General features: G+C 35.9%; 1 protein-coding gene and 2 non-coding genes across 4 annotated transcripts in view; 2 read left to right on the forward strand and 1 right to left on the reverse strand.

The window, feature by feature from the left end:
* The window catches only part of ADK (adenosine kinase), a 541,004-nt gene that overhangs the window by 79,047 nt on the left and 441,631 nt on the right, over window positions 1-20,326 (reverse strand). For both annotated transcript variants that reach the window (XM_059169841.1, XM_059169842.1), the window contains exon 9: window positions 19,995-20,109. In XM_059169841.1, coding sequence (XP_059025824.1) covers window positions 19,995-20,109 — 115 coding nt within the window. The remainder of the gene's footprint in view (window positions 1-19,994; window positions 20,110-20,326) is intronic.
* On the forward strand, window positions 4,857-4,933 carry LOC131831038 (small nucleolar RNA U2-19). Its single transcript, XR_009353553.1, has one exon. It is a non-coding gene; the product is annotated as a small nucleolar RNA U2-19 (small nucleolar RNA).
* Window positions 5,092-5,160, forward strand: LOC131831037 (small nucleolar RNA U2-30). The gene has a single exon (XR_009353552.1). It is a non-coding gene; the product is annotated as a small nucleolar RNA U2-30 (small nucleolar RNA).

A 20,326-nucleotide genomic window follows, 5' to 3' on the forward strand; every position in this document is an offset into this window, starting at 1 on the left:
GTCATATGGTACCAATGACAACCTACGAAGGAGTATGAACCCTAGTAAATACTGTAGGATTTCAGCTGACATTTCAGGAGAGCTATAGCATATGAGTGGAGACAAATTAGAAGCCTTACAAAAACTGTAACCCAACCTTGAGCTGGTTCAGTCCTCAACAGAAATGCTATAATTTAGCATGGACAGTATTTAGCATTTAATGAAAATGTATCAGGCAAGCCAAGATACAAGGCTGTCCCAAATGAAGTAAAGAAACCAGACTCAAAGATGACTGAGATATTATAATTTTTGGACATGCAACTTATTATTACTGTGATTAACATGTTCAAAAAATAAATGACAAGGTAGGCAATTATAGCAAAGAACTGACAACAGTAAAAAAGAATCAATACAAGAAATAAAAAATGTGACTACTGAAATGATGAACTCAATAGATGTGCTGAAATGCAGATGGAACAAAGTAGAAGAGAAGGTAGGAAGAGAGGGTACTGAACTAAATGCCAGGTCAGTACAAACATATAAGCTGAAACTTAAGGAGAAAAATGATAGAAATTACAAAAAAGATCATAAAAGACATACAGGACACAATAAAAAGGCCTAAGAAATGAGCAACTGGAAAGAGAGGAATGCAATATCTAAAGAGATAATGGAAAATGGAAATGGAAAGAGAGGAATGCAATATCTAAAGAGATAATGGCTGGAAAATGTCCCAAACTGGTAGGAGTCTTCGATCACAGATTCAGGAATTACTAAACCCCAAGAAAAACCAGAAACAAGAAAAACCAGAATCAAGTCCAACGTTAAAGTCAAAATCAAAATTCTAGAAAAATTCTAAAAAAGCAGACAAAGAAAATAGAAATATATCCAAAGAAGCGAGAATAAGACTAACAATTGACTTCTTGACAAAAATAAGAGAATCCAAAGATTATGGAAGGTCATCATTAAAGAATATAACTTCCAATGTAGAGTTCTGTGCTTACGGAAAGGCAAAATAAAAGATATCTATAGGGGCACCTGGGTGGCTCAGTGGGTTAAGCCTCTGCCTTGGCCTCAGGTCATGATCTCAGTATCCTGGGATCGAGCCCCACATCAGGCTTTCTGCTCAGCAGGGAGCCTGCTTCTCCCACTCTCTCTCTGCCAAATACATAGATAAAATCTTAGAAAAATATATCTGTAGGGGTACTTGGTGGCTTAGTTGGTTAAGCATCTCACTCTTGTTTTCAGCTCAGGTCATGATCTCAGGGTTGTAAGACTGAGCTCTGTGTTGTGCTCTGTGCGGGATGTGGAGCCTGCTTGGGATTCCCTCTCTCTCCTTTTGCATGCCACCCCAACCTCCACACTCACCCCCACCCCTCTTTCTCAAAAAGACACAAAACACAAAAAACAAAAAAACCTGCAAACAAAAACTAAAAGAATTCACACACTGATTGAAAACTAAAACAAGCTGTGTAGGCTGAAGAAAAATGATAAAATAATTCATAATTATCCAGATGAAAACATGGAAATGAAGGAAGAGGAGAAAAACAATGCAAAGAGTAAAATTCAACTACACAAAATGATAATAGTATTCTGTCACTACAAGGCATTAAAATGTAGAATTAAGGTGACTGACAACAATTATAGAAAAAGTTGGAAGTCTTAATGGAATTAAAATATTCTAAGATCCTACCATTGTTTGAGAAGTGGCAAACCTTCTAGTTTATATTTGACTTTAATATGTCAAGGATACATTTTGTAATCTTTAGGGCAAACTTCAAAAGGATATACAACTGCCAAGCAAACAGAAAAGGAAATGATAATAAAAAATACTTGTTCAATCCAGGAAAAAAAAAAAAAAAAAACAGGAAAGAAGAAAAAAAAGAAGATTAACATGTGGCAAACAGGAAAAAAAAGTAAGATGTGAGATAGGAATCCAATTATATGAGTAATATATATTGAATATAAATAGACTCCAATCAAAGACAGAATGAATTAAAGAAACAATAAAAGTACATTCCAAGTACAAAAAAATCTTGTATTTAAGAACATAGGTCAAAAGTAAAAGGATGGAAAAACAATGCAAACACTAAAATAACATAAAGACGGCATAGTTATACTAATAATAGACACAAAAGATATTCAGGCAAGCACCATTAGAGGTAAAAAAGAATATTTCCAAATGATAAAAGGTTCAGTCCATCAGGAAGATAAAAGAATTCTAAACTTATATACATGTAAGTTATATACAAGAACATTTAACTTACACATGAAAGATAGCTTCAAAATATATAAAGCAAAATTGGATAGAACCAAAAGGAAAGAGATAAAAATCCCAATCATAGCAGGATACTTTAATAAATGTCTCTCAATAACTGATTTAAAAAAGCAGACAAAAACCAAATAAGAGTATAAATGATCTAGACAACAAACTCAGCAAACATGACTTTAGTGTATATATTAAGACTATGTTTAAGAATGTCAGCACAATAAAGAAAAAGAATGTCAGCATATACATTGTTTCAAATGCACAAAGAACATGAATAGAATTGACCATATGATATTCAATAAGACAAAATTATAACAAATTTTGAAGAACTAAAATCATTTGGCATACTTGACCACAGTGAAATGAAACCAAATAACAGAAACAAAGAGATAATTAGAAAATCTCCAAATATATTCCAGGTATTTAAAAATTAAGCAAAACTTCCTAAGTAACTTACAGATTAAAGAAGAAATCACAAAAGGAATTAAAAAATGTCTGAACTAAAAATAATGAAAATAGACACACCAAAATTTAGAAATTAAATATGCAGAAAATAGAATAAAGAGGATAGTAGCAAAAATTTTAAAAATAAAAAAAACATTCAATGGAGAGAATTAACAAAGTCAGAGTTGGTTCTTTTCTTTTTAAAAAAATTTTATTTATTTGGGAGAGTGAGTGAGAGAAAGAGAGCACAAGCAGACTCCATGGTGAGCAGGGAGTCTCCAACAAGGGGCTTGATCTCAAGACCCTGGGATCTAACCTGAGCCGAAGGCACATGCTTAACCAACTGAGCCACCCAGGCACCCCAATTCTTTTTAAGACTAATAGTTAAACCTTGTCATGACCATTAAAATGTGCCTCTCAGATGAGCCAAGTGGAGCTTTGCTTTGAAATTCACCACTGCATTCATATGGAGGCCATGCTTCCCCTGAGCACAATAGAACTAGCATGGAGTGTGGGATGTGTGGGACTCCTTTGGATAATTTTAGCCTGAGGACTTCTCTCTGGCTTTGTCAAAACTTAATTATATTGCAATCTATGCCTCTTCCTGCCTAAACTTCTTTCAGTTCTGCTCTTCAACACAGGAGTCAGGCCTGTACTACAGTCAGAGAGGTCTGTCTCCTTGTTTCCTCTGGCTCCTAACTTATCTTCCAGTACAGGTGTTTCCTTCAATAAATCTCTTGAATGTCTAACCTCGTTTTGGCATCCATTTCTTTGAAAATCCAAATTAGCATAAACCTATATGAAGCATAATCAAGGAAAATGGAAGGGGCATATATTTAATTTTAAAACTAGGAATTAAAAAAGGAACATCACTATAAATCCTATAGTAATTAAGATGATGAGAGAATATTAGAAATAATTTTATGTTAATAAATTTGAATATTTAGGTGAAATAGACAAATTCTGAGAGAAATATAACCTATCAAAACTGACACAGGAAGAAACAGAAAAAATCAGGCATTCTTATTCAATTAAAGAAGAATCTGTAATTAAAAGCTATCCAACAAAGTATTCTCTAGGCCCACATATTTTGATGGGTGAGCTCTTTCAAATATTTATGCAAAGTAAAAAGAACCGCAAGCATGGGGCACCTGGGTGGCTCAGTGGGTTAAGGCCTCTGCCTTTGGCTCAGGTCATGATCCCAGGGTCCTGGGATCAATCCCTGCATCAGGATTTCTGCTCACCGGGGAGCCTGCTTCCACCCGCCCCACTCCTGCCTGCTGCTCTGCCTACTTGTGATCTCTGTCAAATAAATAAATAAAATCTTAAAAAAAAAAAAAAAAGAAAAAAAGAACCTCAAGCTTATAAAACTCTCCCAGAACAGAAAAAGGGCCCTTCCTTACTCACTTTATAAGGTCATCATAATGTTCTTACCCAAACTAACAAGTATGTTACAAAAAAAGGAAAATTAAGAAACAAACCCTTTCATAACAACACTGCAAATATCTGAGAAAAACATAATCCGATCAAATCCAATGGTATATTAAAAGAATATCGTGACAATATTGGGACTATCCCAAGAACGCAAAGGTGATTTACCATTCCAAAATCAAGCTGTAATTCACACATTATAAAGGTAATTTCTAATAGATGCAGAGAAGTTATTTGATAAAATTCAAGATCCTTTCATGAGTAAAAACATCTTAACATCATCAACAACAAAACTCTGCAAACTATTACTGAAAGGAAACTTCTTTACTCTGTTAAGGAGGATCTATAAAGGGAATGCAGCAAACTTTATCCTTTCTGATAAAATACTGAAGGTTTTCCACTGGAAACTGGGAATGAGACAAAGACATTTATATAACCACTTCAATTATACTCATATTCATTGTTTTTCACTGTGCTAATAGTGCAGTAGAAAAATAAAAAAATAAATACAAAGACTGGGAAAGAAGAAATGAAACCATCATTATTCACAGATGATATCATTATATACATAGAAAATCCAAAAGAATCAACAGACATATTATTACAATTGATAAGTGGAAACAATGTCATTATAAAAAATTTATACACCAGTGAAACACAAACAGAAACTGAAACTAAAAGGATGCCATTTAAAAATGGATAGCATCATTCCCAGAGATCTGCTCTTACTAAAACGCATCAATATGAAAATAGATAAATTTGTGCATAAAAAACCTTCCAGTCTATCTGATGTGTATCTCTGTAGTTCTGAGAAGTAAAAGTATTTAAAACAATAAGGGCTTGTATCTGGAGTTGTGACAGTGTGTGTGCATCTGTGTGTATAAAGGTCACAGTGGGTAACTGAGGACTTGTTGATAGATGATGAGATTGGGGGGGTGGATATGTATGTGTATGAAACACTCATCAGTTTTGAGCAATGATAGAAAGGTTTTCTACTGACCTTTACAACTATGAAGGCTTCTACAGTTGATCTGAGCTCAGAATTAAAAAAAAAAAAAAAGAATAGTATCAAAAAACAAATAAGTGTAACGCCTGGCTGGCTCAGTTGGTAGAGCATGTGACACTTGATCTCAAGGTCATGAATTCAAGCCCCATGTTAGGCATAGAGGTCACTTAAAAAATACAAAAAACAAATAATAAGAGTCTTATAAAAAAGTTATACATGTGAGGCCATTATACTGAAAAAAACTAACATTTTGAGAAAAACTAAAGACCACCTAAGTTAACAGAGAAATATATTCTATGAATTGGAAGACACAGTATTGTAAAGATGTTAATTCTTTCCAAACTGGTTCACAGATTCAATATAAAAATTCAATTCAATAAAATTCTAGTAAGAATAAAAAATTTCAGAGGGGCAACAACAATCTGATTCTAAAATTTATGTGGAAATGCAAAGAGCCAAGAAAAGTCAGGACAATCTTGAAAAACAAAGTTGGAAGTCTGGCATTACCAAGTAAAAAGACTAATTATAAGTTAAGTAATTCAGAGAATGTAAACTGGTTATAATAAAGAAAACAATGGAATAGAATAGATACTCTAAAAAAGACACACAGATATAAGGTAATGTGAAATGTGACAAACATGTCAATTTACTGCAGTAAGGGAAAGATGTTCCTTTTAATAAATGATGATGGGTCAATTGGTTATTCATATGGGTAAGAGAAATGAATTATCCCTTTATCCCATACCATATATAAAAATTCTAATTCCAGAAGAACCTGTGAATCCAAATGAAAAGAGTAATGTCAAAACTTTAGGGGAAAAAAAGAGAACAGGAAAATCTCTCAATGAGCTAAGGATATGCAAAGATTTTTTTAAAAGAATATGAAAAATACTATCCATAAGGGGGAAAACATTATTAACCGGACTATATTAAATATGAAAAGCTTTATTTATCAAAAGATACCACAAGAGAATGAAAAGGCAAGCCACAAGTTAAGAGAATATATTTGCATTCCATTTATCTAGCAAAACACTTATGCATACTGCAAAAAGAATTATACATCAAGATGACAATCTAATATGGGCAAAAGACAGGAACTTTACAAAAGAAGATATCTAAATTCTAATAAGCAGATGAAAAGGTGTTTCACCTCATTAAATTGGGGAAATTCTAATGAAAACACAATGAGAAACTAGAGCATACTTACCAGAATAGCTTAAAATAAAAAAAACATGGATGGCTGAAAATGAGGAAAAATAGAAGCCATTCTATGTACTGCTGGTGGGTATAAATTGGTACCACCACTTCAGAAAACTAGAATTGAAAAATGGAACTCTTCTGTTGTGTAACTATGGTGGTGGCTGCATGATCTTATGCATTTGTAAGAGCACGCAGAACAGAGACACCATGAGGGGTAAACTCTACTTACTAAAAACCCAACCTAGATATGAAAGGAAATCAAAATGGAATACAAACTTAACTGTACCACAATGAATAATGTAACCACACTGAAGTGGATGGAAGAAAAGAACTAACCTGAAGTGACTCTGGATAACAGTATTTTGACCAGACATCGGAGGGCTAAAGACAAAAAGAACTATAAACAAATACATACTCTAGGAAGTAAATATGTTTTGCATAAGGGTGTGGGTAAGTAATTCAAAGCTGGCTTAGGATCGAACAAATAAGTAAATATATTTTAGATAATGGGAGTCAGAACTTTCAAAGTCAGAGGAAGAAGTTAAACGGAAGGAAAGGGTGTAGGCTAGAATGAACTCTTGTTGGATTGGAATCAAAGGTATCAGCAGTTTCAACTCATGGAATTCAAATATATAAATAGAGAGACAGATATGGAAATACAGATGGATATGTATGCATGAGTTATTATACATACATATATTGCCAATCTATTTGCTAAGAGGGTCCCAAAGCAATGATTCTCAATTAGCAAGGAGCATGTCTAGCACCCAGATCTGGGTTTCTAAATACCATTTGTTAATTAAAGGAACCAGGGTTACTTGAAGAAGTGGTTGATTCCAGGACTAAAGCAGGGAAAATACAAGGAACTAAAACAACATAGTTTGTCAAAAAGTAAGATAATGCTCAAAAAAAGGATGGAGACAGAGCAAGATAAAACGTCTATATACTGGGTGATTCCATTTCAAGAAAAGGCAGAGCTAATTGTTAGTAACAGAAACCAAAATAATAGGGGCTTCTAAGTGCTACAAGTGTTCTACCTTGATCTAGTGACACAGGTGTGTTCACTTAATAAAAAGTAGTACCAACTTCATATGCATAAAACTTAAAAACAAACAGTGTAAGATGTCCTATATTTTGATTATGGTGATTATTTAGTGAAATATATGTGTATTTTATATAGATACATATATATAATCTATACCTCAATAAATCTGACTGAAGGTCCCACCAAAATAATGTTATAACAGGATTAACATTTGCCTAGGCTAGTCTCCCAGGGCTTGGTCTCTCTAGGGCTGGATCTGAGATCACTAAACTATACAAACCATGCCCCAAAGATATTCCTTTGTCAGGAATGTGACAGTTCCACATATGTTATTCTGAAGTATTTTTGACCTCTTGGTTAACTAAAGGACTTTGTCTTTTGTGGTTACAAAGATCTAAAAATGGAACATGACTTAATAACTTAGTTGTTTATATTCCTGGTTAAGAAATATGCATTCTTCAAAATTCAAAGGACTTTTTTTCTGTGAATGTCCTATATAGCCATTCTGAAAGAATGCTACTTAATTTGTTCTTTCCACACCATCACCAACCTACGCCAACAAGATCATCATTTAAATGTTTTGGCTGTAGTATAGATAACATTTTCAAAATGACTTATAGCAATATTTTCTAGGAGTAGGAGTTGTGATGATGTGCTGACATTTTTCTTCCAGCTGCTGAAGTTGTTTTACTTTAGAGTTTGCATTTTCTATTCCACACTCTCCGTACTTTATGTCTACCAGAACTGCAAAGCACATTGACCTTTTCCTATAGAGTAATGTACAGCACCGAGTACTATCAAAGAACATAACACTTTACTAGCAAATGGGGTAACAAGTTTCTTTAAGGTCTCATGACCTTGAAGACATGAAGACAAGAAACTTCAATAACTCCATTTACTTATAAAGAAATGAAGAAGGGAACTATGTTGTGATTATCTTAAATTATAAGCAAATCAAATGCAGTTACTATTTAAAATAATATATGTAGATTGCTAGTAATAGATGAGTACTTGACAATTTGTGATTTATCAGGAAGAGAGAAGCATTCACCAAGACTTATTGAAGTACTAGATGCTTAGCGGCTAAAAGGTTCTCTTTCTATCGTCCCACAAAATCATAGACTTGAGGCAACATTATCAATCACCTAATCCAATGGATTTTAAGGCAAGAGATGGAGGATAGACAGCATTGCTATATTACCTGGGGGATCTTTTCAACAAATACACAACCCTACACTTCCCAACCCCCACTCTATAACTCCCATTCTCATACATCTTCTTGAGGATGTATATTCTAATACTTTTCACAGGAATGTATCTGGTTCAATCGAACATACTTCCATGGAGGCAGAGCTATATTTACTAAATGTCCACTAGGTGACTGATATGGCAGCCCCTATCTTCCAGAAGAAAAACTAATGCCTTGATCTGTTTTCTCCTGTTGGGCAAAATTATAATTCAAACAGCCCAGAAAGAATTCTTAAAGTATTCAGAAAAATCTACAATTTATTCTTTAGTGGACCTATTTCATTGTGTTACAATGAACCAAAGTGTGAAATGCATTATTTTCAATTTAGAATAAAAATCTTTTTGCTTTTTCCAATTTTTAGGGACATATTTACTACAGAAACTTGGAGAAATGTAAACTTTCTGCAAAGACATATATATCTGTGTATGTGCCTGCATGTATGTAAATATTCATGCACATAAAATATTTATTTTTACAACTGTTAATGTAATAAGGTATTAATATATGAAGACCTCACTAGTAGGTGCTATCTGGTAGGTAATAAAAATCTTTAGTCTTAGTTTTTCTACATTTATAGATACAGGAATGACTTCCTTGACCTGACTCTCATGCTACCTAATAGGTTCATTCAATATTTATTAAAAGGATCAAAAAGTACAGAATCATATTTTCTTTCCTGTCATCATTCCTGGCTTCTTACTCTTATTACATTCCAGTGTTCCTTGCTACCCCCTCTAGTACCCCAGAAAAGCTTAAGACGCAATTAACCTGCAAGCAATGAGACAATGATTGATATGTGACAAAACCTCTAGGATAGATGGATATACAAAATGGATATACAACTGAAACAGAAATGACAAAAAAAAAGAAAAAGACAGGTGTTAAAGACTTTAGAGTCACAATTTAGCAAAGAGGAATTCAAAGGAGGAACTACATACAAAATAACAGAAAGTGGTTTATGGACACCATATCTCAAAAGGAGAAAGGTCTCTAGAATTATATACCAAGAAAACTGATTTTGTTACATTACTGCTAAATGCCAAAAACTTAGCAATGATCATTTAAAAATATTCTATAGTATGAGGCTTAAGGAACAATGATTCCTAATTAGTGTTTTAATAAGTGTGTTAGCACTGCCTTGTGCCATTCTGGAATGTCACTTATGGTAAATTAAGGGACACTTTCCCTCCCCGTCTTCCATTAGTATTTTAATGCTAGGAGGTGGGAAAATCTGATCCATATTCAAGAGCAAAGGAGGAAAAACAATAACAAATTGGCATCTCTTCTGTGAATTGCCCCACAGGCCAAGCATTTTTATGTTCTTAATCATTATTAAATGACTTAACATGACACCCAGAGCCTGGCGAATGATTGCATCCTGACATGAGAACGAATTACAAATGAAATGAAAGATCAAGCCGTATTAGAGGATTGCCTCTGGGAAATGAAAATCTTTAATTCTCTTTTATTATTGACATTTATTTGGCTGCCATGAATAACAACATAGCAAAGAGATTCAGCTATGCTTGTGCACTGAATAGCTTATCCCAGGGCTCAAAACTGCATTAACATTTATCATGTTTGCTTTTGTAGCTGACACCACTGAACAGATTCTCTATCCATCTTGTATTTATCATGCATTGCAGATATAGTGCATCCTCTAATTTAAGTTCATTTTCATAGAGTAGGAAGAGCAAAGATTAGCCAATGTCTTTCCTCAAATAAATTCTTGCTATTAAGTGTTCCTAAGACTGGTTTAATAGATTTAATAAAGAACAAAATGAGTTGACAAAGAAATTGAGTTACAGGAAGGGCAGGGGGAATTTTAAAGGTTTCAACTTCGGGGAAATTTGCAAATTCACAATGAGGAAGACACTTGTATGACATGTATATCTGGAATATATAAAGCCTTAAAATAAATGTCTCCATAAAGAGCAACCAAATAACATTTTATGAATCTGCAGGCCGTACTACAGTTCCTGTAAGATAAGAAGTCTGCATGTTTTTCACTTTTCCAAACACTGTGTATTGCTAAGACAGGAAGAGGCCACGTATTATAGGAAGACAGCAATCCAGATAGTTATTATCAATTCAGGGAAATCTTTTCATGACATTTCTTTTCCCTCTTGCAAAATTAACATGCGGCTTTTTCCGTCATTACAATAAAAGATTATATGGTACCTGATGCCTTTGCTCATATGATCCTCTTCCATAATATGACTGGATTGATGATCTTTAAATCCTAGAATTCAAGGTTCAGCAAGGATATCAACGTGTCTTGAGAAAATAACTTAGTATCTCTGATTCTTTTTTTTTTTTTAAAGGTTCATTTTTTAAAGATTCATTTATTTTAGAGAGTGAGAGAGTGTGAGCACGAGCATGGGGAGGGGCAGAGGGAGAGGAAGAGAATCTCAAGCAGACTCCCCACTGAGCCAGAGCCAGATGAGGGGCTTGGTCCCTCAACCCCGATATCATGATCCAGAGAGAAACCAAGAGCTGAACTTTCAACTGACTGAGCCACCCAGGTACTCCCATATCTCTGATTCTTGATTATTTTTTAGTTTTCTGTCTTTCTGTTTTATAATTTTAATCATGGAAAATCTAAAACATATACACAAGTGGAAGTAATAACTAAATGACCACCCCTTGTACATCCATCACCCAGCTCTACAATTACTAAGTCATGATGAATCTCATTTTATCTCTAACCCCACTTCACTATTTGTCACTCACTGAATTATTATGCAATAAATATTTTGGAAGTAAGTCTTTGAATCTTGCTTTTGACAATTCTAAAGTAAAAAAATTGTAATGAATTCATTCTAAGGTTCTTTCTCTCCAAAATTTAACAATAATCTCTTCTTTGACCCCTTTTCAGGCTTATAGATTTAATTCAACAAAAATTTACTTTATAGTCATTATAACATCTTTCTTCAGGCTTAATCAGTTGATCTCCTTCTCTGAGTCAATATAACCCACACAGTTATAATCAATAATCAAGAAGTAAAATTATACTTCTTTGTATTTATATTTTTATGTATATTAATTTTATTTCCCAGTTAGATGTTTAAGGCTCATATCTTAAATTTCTGTTTAGCAGTGTACTAAAAAAACCCACAAAGGTAATTAATTGCTACTGTTTATAATAATTATTATTAACTGATGGATTTTAATCTTAATGGTTCAGGCAGAATTAACAGGTTTGTAGTTGGGGGCACCGGGGTGGCTCAGTGGGTTAAAGCCTCTGCCTTCAGCTCAGGTCATGATCTCGGGGTCCTGGGACTGAGTCCCACATTGGGCTCTCTGCTCAGCAGGGAGCCTGCTTCCCCCTCTCTCTCTGCCTGCCTCTCTGCTTACCTGTGATCTCTCCCTGTCAAATAAATAAATAAAATCTTGGGGCACCTGGGTGGCTCAGTGGGTTAAGCCTCTGCCTTCAGCTCAGGTCATGATCCCGGGGTCCTGGGATAGAGCCCGGCATTGGGCTCTCTGCTCAGCAGGAAGCCTGCTTCCCTTCCTCTCTCTCTGCCTGCCTCTCTGCCTACTTGTGATCTCTCTCTGTCAAATAAATAAATAAAAATCTTAAAATAAATAAATAAATAAATAAGTAGATAAATAAAATCTTAAAAAAAAAACAGGTTTGTATTTGGCTTTAATAGTAGGTAGCATCATACTGAAAATATTAATCATTTAACCAATAAAATGTTTGTTTGCTAGATTAAATTCCTATTCTATTTCTGTGTAAGAAAATAGATGACTGAGTAAAAACAGAAGTGAGGTTTTCTTCTTAAAATTTAAAGGTCAGCGTGGCCTCAGGTCCCGCAGGGTCACAGAAGGATCGGGGGTGTCTGAGTGTCGCAGAGCTTGCGGGTATTGGAACGGGAAAGCCGGCTACAGAGACAGAACCGACAGTAAGCTCGCAGCTTGGGGTGACCTTGAACCGGTCGCAGGCTGGGTGAGCTTGGAGCGCGGCCGGAGGTCAGGCAGACGGGAGTAACTGGGCGCTGTTCTCTGAGGGCGCACTGAGGAGTGCGGCCCTGGGCTCTCGGCTCCTCCGGGCCGGAGACCAGGAGGCCGCCATTTGTATTCCCGTCCTCTGGAACTCTACGGAAAGCGCTCAGGGAACAAAAGCTCCTGAAAGCAAACCCGAGCGGATTACTCACCCCGGCCCCGGGTAAGGGCGGTGTAATTCCGCCTGGGGCAAAGACACTTGAGAATCACTACACCAGGCCCCTCCCCCAGAAGATCAACAAGAAATCCAGCCGAGACCAAGTTCACCTACCAAGGAGTGCGGTTTCAATACCAAGGAGAGCAGCAAAATTCCAGAGGAGGAGAAAGCCAAGCACGGAACTCATGGCTCTTTTCCTGTGATTTTTTTTAGTCTTGCAGTTAATTTAATTTTTTCTTTTTCATTTTTTTTTTTTTTTCTCGCCTTCGGGTAAAACTTTTTTTTAAACTGTTACCTTTTTCTTTTTTAACGATTTTTTACTAGTTTATCTAATATATATATATATATATTTTACATTTTTCTTAGGTGTTTTCTTTTTTAAAAAATATTCTTTTCTTTTTTTTTTTTTTCTTTCTTTTTTCTTTCTTCCTTTTTGAACCTCTTTTTATCCCCTTTCTCCCCACTCACGATTTTGGATCTCTTCTAATTTGGTTAAAGCATATTTTCCTGGGGTTGTTGCCACCCTTTTAGTATTTTACTTGCCCCTTCATTTACTCTTATCTGGACAAAATGACAAGACGTAAAAATTCAACACAAAAAAAAGAACAAGAGGCAGTACCGAAGGCTAGGGACCTAATCAATACAGACATCGGTAATATGTCAGATCTAGAGTTCAGAATGACAATTCTCAAGGTTCTAGCCGGGCTCGAAAAAGGCATGGAAGATATTAGAGAAACCCTCTCGAGAGATATAAAAGCCCTTTCTGGAGAAATAAAAGAACTAAAATCTAACCAAGTTGAAATCAAAAAAGCTATTAATGAGGTGCAATCAAAAATGGAGGCTCTAACTGCTAGGATAAATGAGGCAGAAGAAAGAATTAGTGATATAGAAGACCAAATGACAGAGAATAAAGAAGCTGAGCAAAAGAGGGACAAACAGCTACTGGACCACGAGGGGAGAATTCGAGAGATAAGTGACACCATAAGACGAAACAACATTAGAATAATTGGGATTCCAGAAGAAGAAGAAAGTGAGAGGGGAGCAGAAGGTATACTGGAGAGAATTATTGGGGAGAATTTCCCCAATATGGCAAAGGGAACGAGCATCAAAATTCAGGAGGTTCAGAGAATGCCCCTCAAAATCAATAAGAATAGGCCCACACCCCGTCACCTAATAGTAAAATTTACAAGTCTCAATGACAAAGAGAAAATCCTGAAAGCAGCCCGGGAAAAGAAGTCTGTAACATACAATGGTAAAAATATTAGATTGGCAGCTGACTTATCCACAGAGACCTGGCAGGCCAGAAAGAGCTGGCATGATATTTTCAGAGCACTAAACGAGAAAAACATGCAGCCAAGAATACTATATCCAGCTAGGCTATCATTGAAAATAGAAGGAGAGATTAAAAGCTTCCAGGACAAACAACAACTGAAAGAATTTGCAAATACCAAACCAGCTCTACAGGAAATATTGAAAGGGGTCCTCTAAGCAAAGAGAGAGCCTACAAGTGGTAGATCAGAAAGGAACAGAGACCATATACAGTAACAGTCACCTTACAGGCAATACAATGGCACTAAATTCATATCTCTCAATAGTTACCCTGAATGTGAATGGGCTAAATGCCCCTGTCAAAAGACACAGGGTATCAGAATGGATAAAAAAACAAAACCCATCTATATGTTGCCTCCAAGAAACACATTTTAAACCCGAAGACACCTCCAGATTTAAAGTGAGGGGGTGGAAAAGAATTTACCATGCTAATGGACATCAGAAGAAAGCAGGAGTGGCAATCCTTATATCAGATCAATTAGATTTTAAGCCAAAGACTATAATAAGACATGAGGAAGGACACTATATCATACTCAAAGGGTCTGTCCAACAAGAAGATTTAACAATTTTAAATATCTATGCCCCCAATGTGGGAGCAGCCAACTATATAAACCAATTAATAACAAAATCAAAGAAACACATCAACAATAATACAATAATACTAGGGGACTTTAACACTCCCCTCACTGAAATGGACAGGTCATCCAAGCAAAAGATCAGCAAGGAAATAAAGGCCTTAAATGACACACTGGACCAGATGGACATCACAGATATATTCAGAATATTTCATCCCAAAGCAACAGAATACACATTCTTCTCTAGTGCACATGGAACATTCTCCAGAATAGATCACATCCTCGGTCCTAAATCAGGACTCAACCGGTATCAAAAGATTGGGATCATTCCCTGCATATTTTCAGACCACAATGCTCTAAAGCTAGAACTCAACCACAAAAAGAAGTTTGGAAAGAACCCAAATACATGGAGACTAAACAGTATCCTTCTAAAGAATGAATGGGTCAACCGGGAAATTAAAGAAGAATTGAAAAAAATCATGGAAACAAATGATAATGAAAATACAACGGTTCAAAATCTGTGGGACACAACAAAGGCAGTCCTGAGAGGAAAATATATAGCGGTACAAGCCTTTCTCAAGAAACAAGAAAGGTCTCAGGTACACAACCTAACCCTACACCTAAAGGAGCTGGAGAAAGAACAAGAAAGAAACCCTAAGCCCAGCAGGAGAAGAGAAATCATAAAGATCAGAGCAGAAATCAATGAAATAGAAACCAAAAAAACAATAGAACAAATCAACGAAACTAGGAGCTGGTTCTTTGAAAGAATTAATAAAATTGATAAACCCCTGGCCCGACTTATCAAAAAGAAAAGAGAAAGGACCCAAATAAATAAAATCATGAATGAAAGAGGAGAGATCACAACTAACACCAAAGAAATACAAACTATTATAAGAACATACTATGAGCAACTCTACGGCAATAAATTTGACAATCTGGAAGAAATGGATGCATTCCTAGAAACATATAAACTACCACAACTGAACCAGGAAGAAATAGAAAGCCTGAACAGACCCATAACCAGTAAGGAGATTGAAACAGTCATTAAAAATCTCCAAACAAACAAAAGCCCAGGGCCAGACGGCTTCCCGGGGGAATTCTACCAAACATTTAAAGAAGAACTAATTCCTATTCTCCTGAAACTGTTCCAAAAAATAGAAATGGAAGGAAAACTTCCAAACTCATTTTATGAGGCCAGCATCACCTTGATCCCAAAACCTGACAAGGATCCCACCAAAAAAGAGAGCTATAGACCGATATCCTTGATGAACACAGATGCGAAAATACTCAACAAAATACTAGCCAATAGGATTCAACAGTACATTAAAAAGATTATTCACCACGACCAAGTGGGATTTATTCCAGGGCTGCAAGGTTGGTTCAACATCCGCAAATCAGTCAATGTGATACAACACATCAATAAAAGAAAGAACAAGAACCATATGATACTCTCAATAGATGCTGAAAAAGCATTTGACAAAGTACAACATCCCTTCCTGATCAAAACTCTTCAAAGTGTAGGGATAGAGGGCACATACCTCAATATCATCAAAGCCATCTATGAAAAACCCACCGCAAATATCATTCTCAATGGAGAAAAACTGAAAGCTTTTCCGCTAAGGTCAGGAACACGGCAGGGATGTCCATTATCACCACTGCTATTCAACATCGTACTAGAGGTCCTAGCCTCAGCAATCAGACAACAAAAGGAAATTAAAGGCATCCAAATCGGCAAAGAAGAAGTCAAATTATCACTCTTCGCAGATGATATGATACTATATGTGGAAAACCCAAAAGACTCCACTCCAAAACTGCTAGAACTTATACAGGAATTCAGTAAAGTGTCAGGATATAAAATCAATGCACAGAAATCAGTTGCATTTCTCTACACCAACAGTAAGACAGAAGAAAGAGATATTAAGGAGTCAATCCCATTTACAATTGCATCCAAAACCATAAGATACCTAGGAATAAACCTAACCAAAGAGACACAGAATCTATACTCAGAAAACTATAAAGTACTCATGAAAGAAATTGAGGAAGACACAAAGAAATGGAAAAATGTTCCATGCTCCTGGATTGGAAGAATAAATATTGTGAAAATGTCTATGCTACCTAAAGCAATCTACACATTTAATGCAATTCCTATCAAAGTACCATCCATCTTTTTCAAAGAAATGGAACAAATAATTCTAAAATTTATATGGAACCAGAAAAGACCTCGAATAGCCAAAGGGATATTGAAAAAGAAAGCCAACGTTGGTGGCATCACAATTCCGGACTTCAAGCTCTATTACAAAGCTGTCATCATCAAGACAGCATGGTACTGGCACAAAAACAGACACATAGATCAATGGAACAGAATAGAGAGCCCAGAAATAGACCCTCAAATCTATGGTCAACTAATCTTCGACAAAGCAGGAAAGAATGTCCAATGGAAAAAAGACAGCCTTTTCAATAAATGGTGCTGGGAAAATTGGACAGCCACATGCAGAAAAATGAAATTGGACCATTTCCTTACACCACACACAAAAATAGACTCAAAATGGATGAAGGACCTCAATGTGCGAAAGGAGTCCATCAAAATCCTTGAGGAGAACACAGGCAGCAACCTCTTCGACCTCTGCCGCAGCAACATCTTCCTAGGAACAACGCAAAAGGCAAGGGAAGCAAGGGAAAAAATGAACTACTGGGATTTCATCAAGATCAAAAGCTTTTGCACAGCAAAGGAAACAGTTAACAAAATCAAAAGACAACTGACAGAATGGGAGAAGATATTTACAAACGACATATCAGATAAAGGACTAGTGTCCAGAATCTATAAAGAACTTAGCAAACTCAACACCCAAAGAACAAATAATCCAATCAAGAAATGGGCAGAGGACATGAACAGATATTTCTGCAAAGAAGACATCCAGATGGCCAACAGACACATGAAAAAGTGCTCCATATCACTCGGCATCAGGGAAATACAAATCAAAACCACAATGAGATATCACCTCACACCAGTCAGAATGGCTAAAATCAACAAGTCAGGAAATGACAGATGCTGGCGAGGATGCGGAGAAAGGGGAACCCTCCTACACTGTTGGTGGGAATGCAAGCTGGTGCAGCCACTCTGGAAAACAGCATGGAGGTTCCTCAAAATGTTGAAAATAGAACTGCCCTATGACCCAGCAATTGCACTATTGGGTATTTACCCTAAAGATACAAATGTAGTGATCCAAAGGGACACATGCACCCGAATGTTTATAGCAGCAATGTCCACAATAGCCAAACTATGGAAAGAACCTAGATGTCCATCAACAGATGAATGGATCAAGAAGATGTGGTATATATACACAATGGAATACTATGCAGCCATCAAAAGAAATGAAATCTTGCCATTTGCAACAACATGGATGGAACTAGAGCGTATCATGCTTAGCGAAATAAGTCAAGCAGAGAAAGACAACTATCATATGATCTCCCTGATATGAGGAAGTGGTGATGCAACATGGAGGCTTAAGTGGGTAGAAGAAGAATAAATGAAACAAGATGGGATTGGGAGGGAGACAAACCATAAGTGACTCTTAATCTCACAAAACAAACTGAGGGTTGCCGGGGGGAGGGGGTTTGGGAGAAGGGGGTGGGATTATGGACATTGGGGAGGGTATGTGATTTGGTGAGTGCTGTGAAGTGTGTAAACCTGGTGATTCACAGACCTGTACCCCTGGGGATAAAAATATATGTTTATAAAAAATAAAAAATTTAAAAAAAAAAAATAAAAAAAAAAAATAAAAGCAGAAAAAAAAAAAAATTTAAAGCTGAGGAAGTAACTGATCTCTGGATTTTATTCATTTATAATTAGATAAATTTATTTAATTTAAGCATAGGAATTTGCTAAGTAAATTTTTTTTTTCAGGAAAGACATTACTAGACTGACAGTATCTCCAAAATATCAGAGCAAATAAACTAAATCAAAGTGGATTTATTCAAATGAATTTTAATAAATTACCTTCTTGAAAATGAAATCTTCTTTACTGAGATAGAAGGTAAGTTTATTTACTAAAATAAAACACTACAAAATGTACATTTTCACAGTAATAGAACAAACAACCCTAAAACTTAATATAGAACCACAAAAGACCCCTAATAGTAAAAGCAACCTTGAGAAAGAACAAGGCTGGAGGCATCACGCTTCCTGATTTCAAACTATATTACAAAGAGATAGCAATCAGATCAGTATGGTACCGGCATAAAAATAGATAGACACCTGGAAAGGACAGCATCTTCAATGAGTGGTGCTGGGAAAGCTGTCACATGCAAAAGAATGAAACTGGATTGTTATTATGGATGCCCAACATGCACATGAGAAGATGATTAACAGTAGTAATCATGAGGGAAATGTAAATTAAAACCACAGTGAGACATCACCTCACACCTGTTAGGATGCCTATTATCAAAAAGATAAGAAATAAATGTAGGTGAGGACATGGAGAAAAGGGAACACTTGTGCACTGCTGGTGGAACTCTAACTTGGTATGGAAGTTCCTCAAAAAATTAAAAATACAGGGGCACCTGGGTGGCTCAGTGGGTTAAAGCCTCTGCCTTTGGCTTGGGTCATGATCCCAGGGTGCTGGGATTGAGCCCCACATCGGGCTCTCTGCTCGGCGGGAGCTTGCTTCCTCCTCTCTCTCTCTGCCTGCCTCTCTGCCTACTTGTGATCTCTGTCTGTCAAATAAATAAATAAAATATTTAAAAAAAATTAAAAATAGAACTACCATATGATCCACAATTCCATTTGTGTGTATTTATCTGAAAGAAACAAGAACACCAACTCAAAAAGATATCTACACCCCCCATGTTCATTGCAACATCATTTATAATAGCTAAGACAATAGCTAAGTGTCCATTGATGGATGAATGGGAAATGTGTTGTGTGTGTTTGTGTGTGTGTGTGTATATGATAGAATATTATCCAGTCAAAAAGGAGAAGAAAATTCCGTCATTTAAACAATATGGATGAATCCTGAGTGCATTATACTAAGTGAAATCATTCAGAGAGAGAAAGACAAATACTATATGATCTTACTGGTATGTGGAAACTAAAAAAAAAAAAAGCAAAATTGAACTTATAAATACAGGGAACAGATTGGTGGTTGCCAGATGCAGGGGCTGGGGTGGGGAAAGCAAAATGCATAAAGGTGGTAAAAAAAAAAAAAGAAAAGTTGCTGTTTTCAAATAAATTATAAAGAATACAGAATTCTGTCATAAATGACTAATCTTCATTATACTGGGCTTTGCACATAATTTCCACACGTACCTGTAGCCATTATAGTATCTTCTCTCCCTTGGGTGAAGATCACGATTCGCTGCCTCTTCTGGTTCACCTTTGGCAGAGCCTGTGTCTTTCTGGCTATCTCTTTAATGTCTTCAGTCTATTAATAAAGAGGAGGAAAAAGTTCTCATAACAGTACAATAAAACAAAAGTTACTAGTAGATTAAGGATTTAGCTCGTCATGTTCAAAATCGGAGGGATACACACCCCTATTATTCAAAACAGGAGGGATACACACCTCTATTATAAGAGTTGTTCTTTTAAAATTTTAACCATATACAAAAGTAAATAATACAAGAGCCTCCAAAGAACCCACC

This window comes from Mustela lutreola, chromosome 4, assembly GCF_030435805.1.
Source record: "Mustela lutreola isolate mMusLut2 chromosome 4, mMusLut2.pri, whole genome shotgun sequence".
NCBI classification, from domain to species: Eukaryota; Metazoa; Chordata; class Mammalia; order Carnivora; family Mustelidae; genus Mustela; species Mustela lutreola.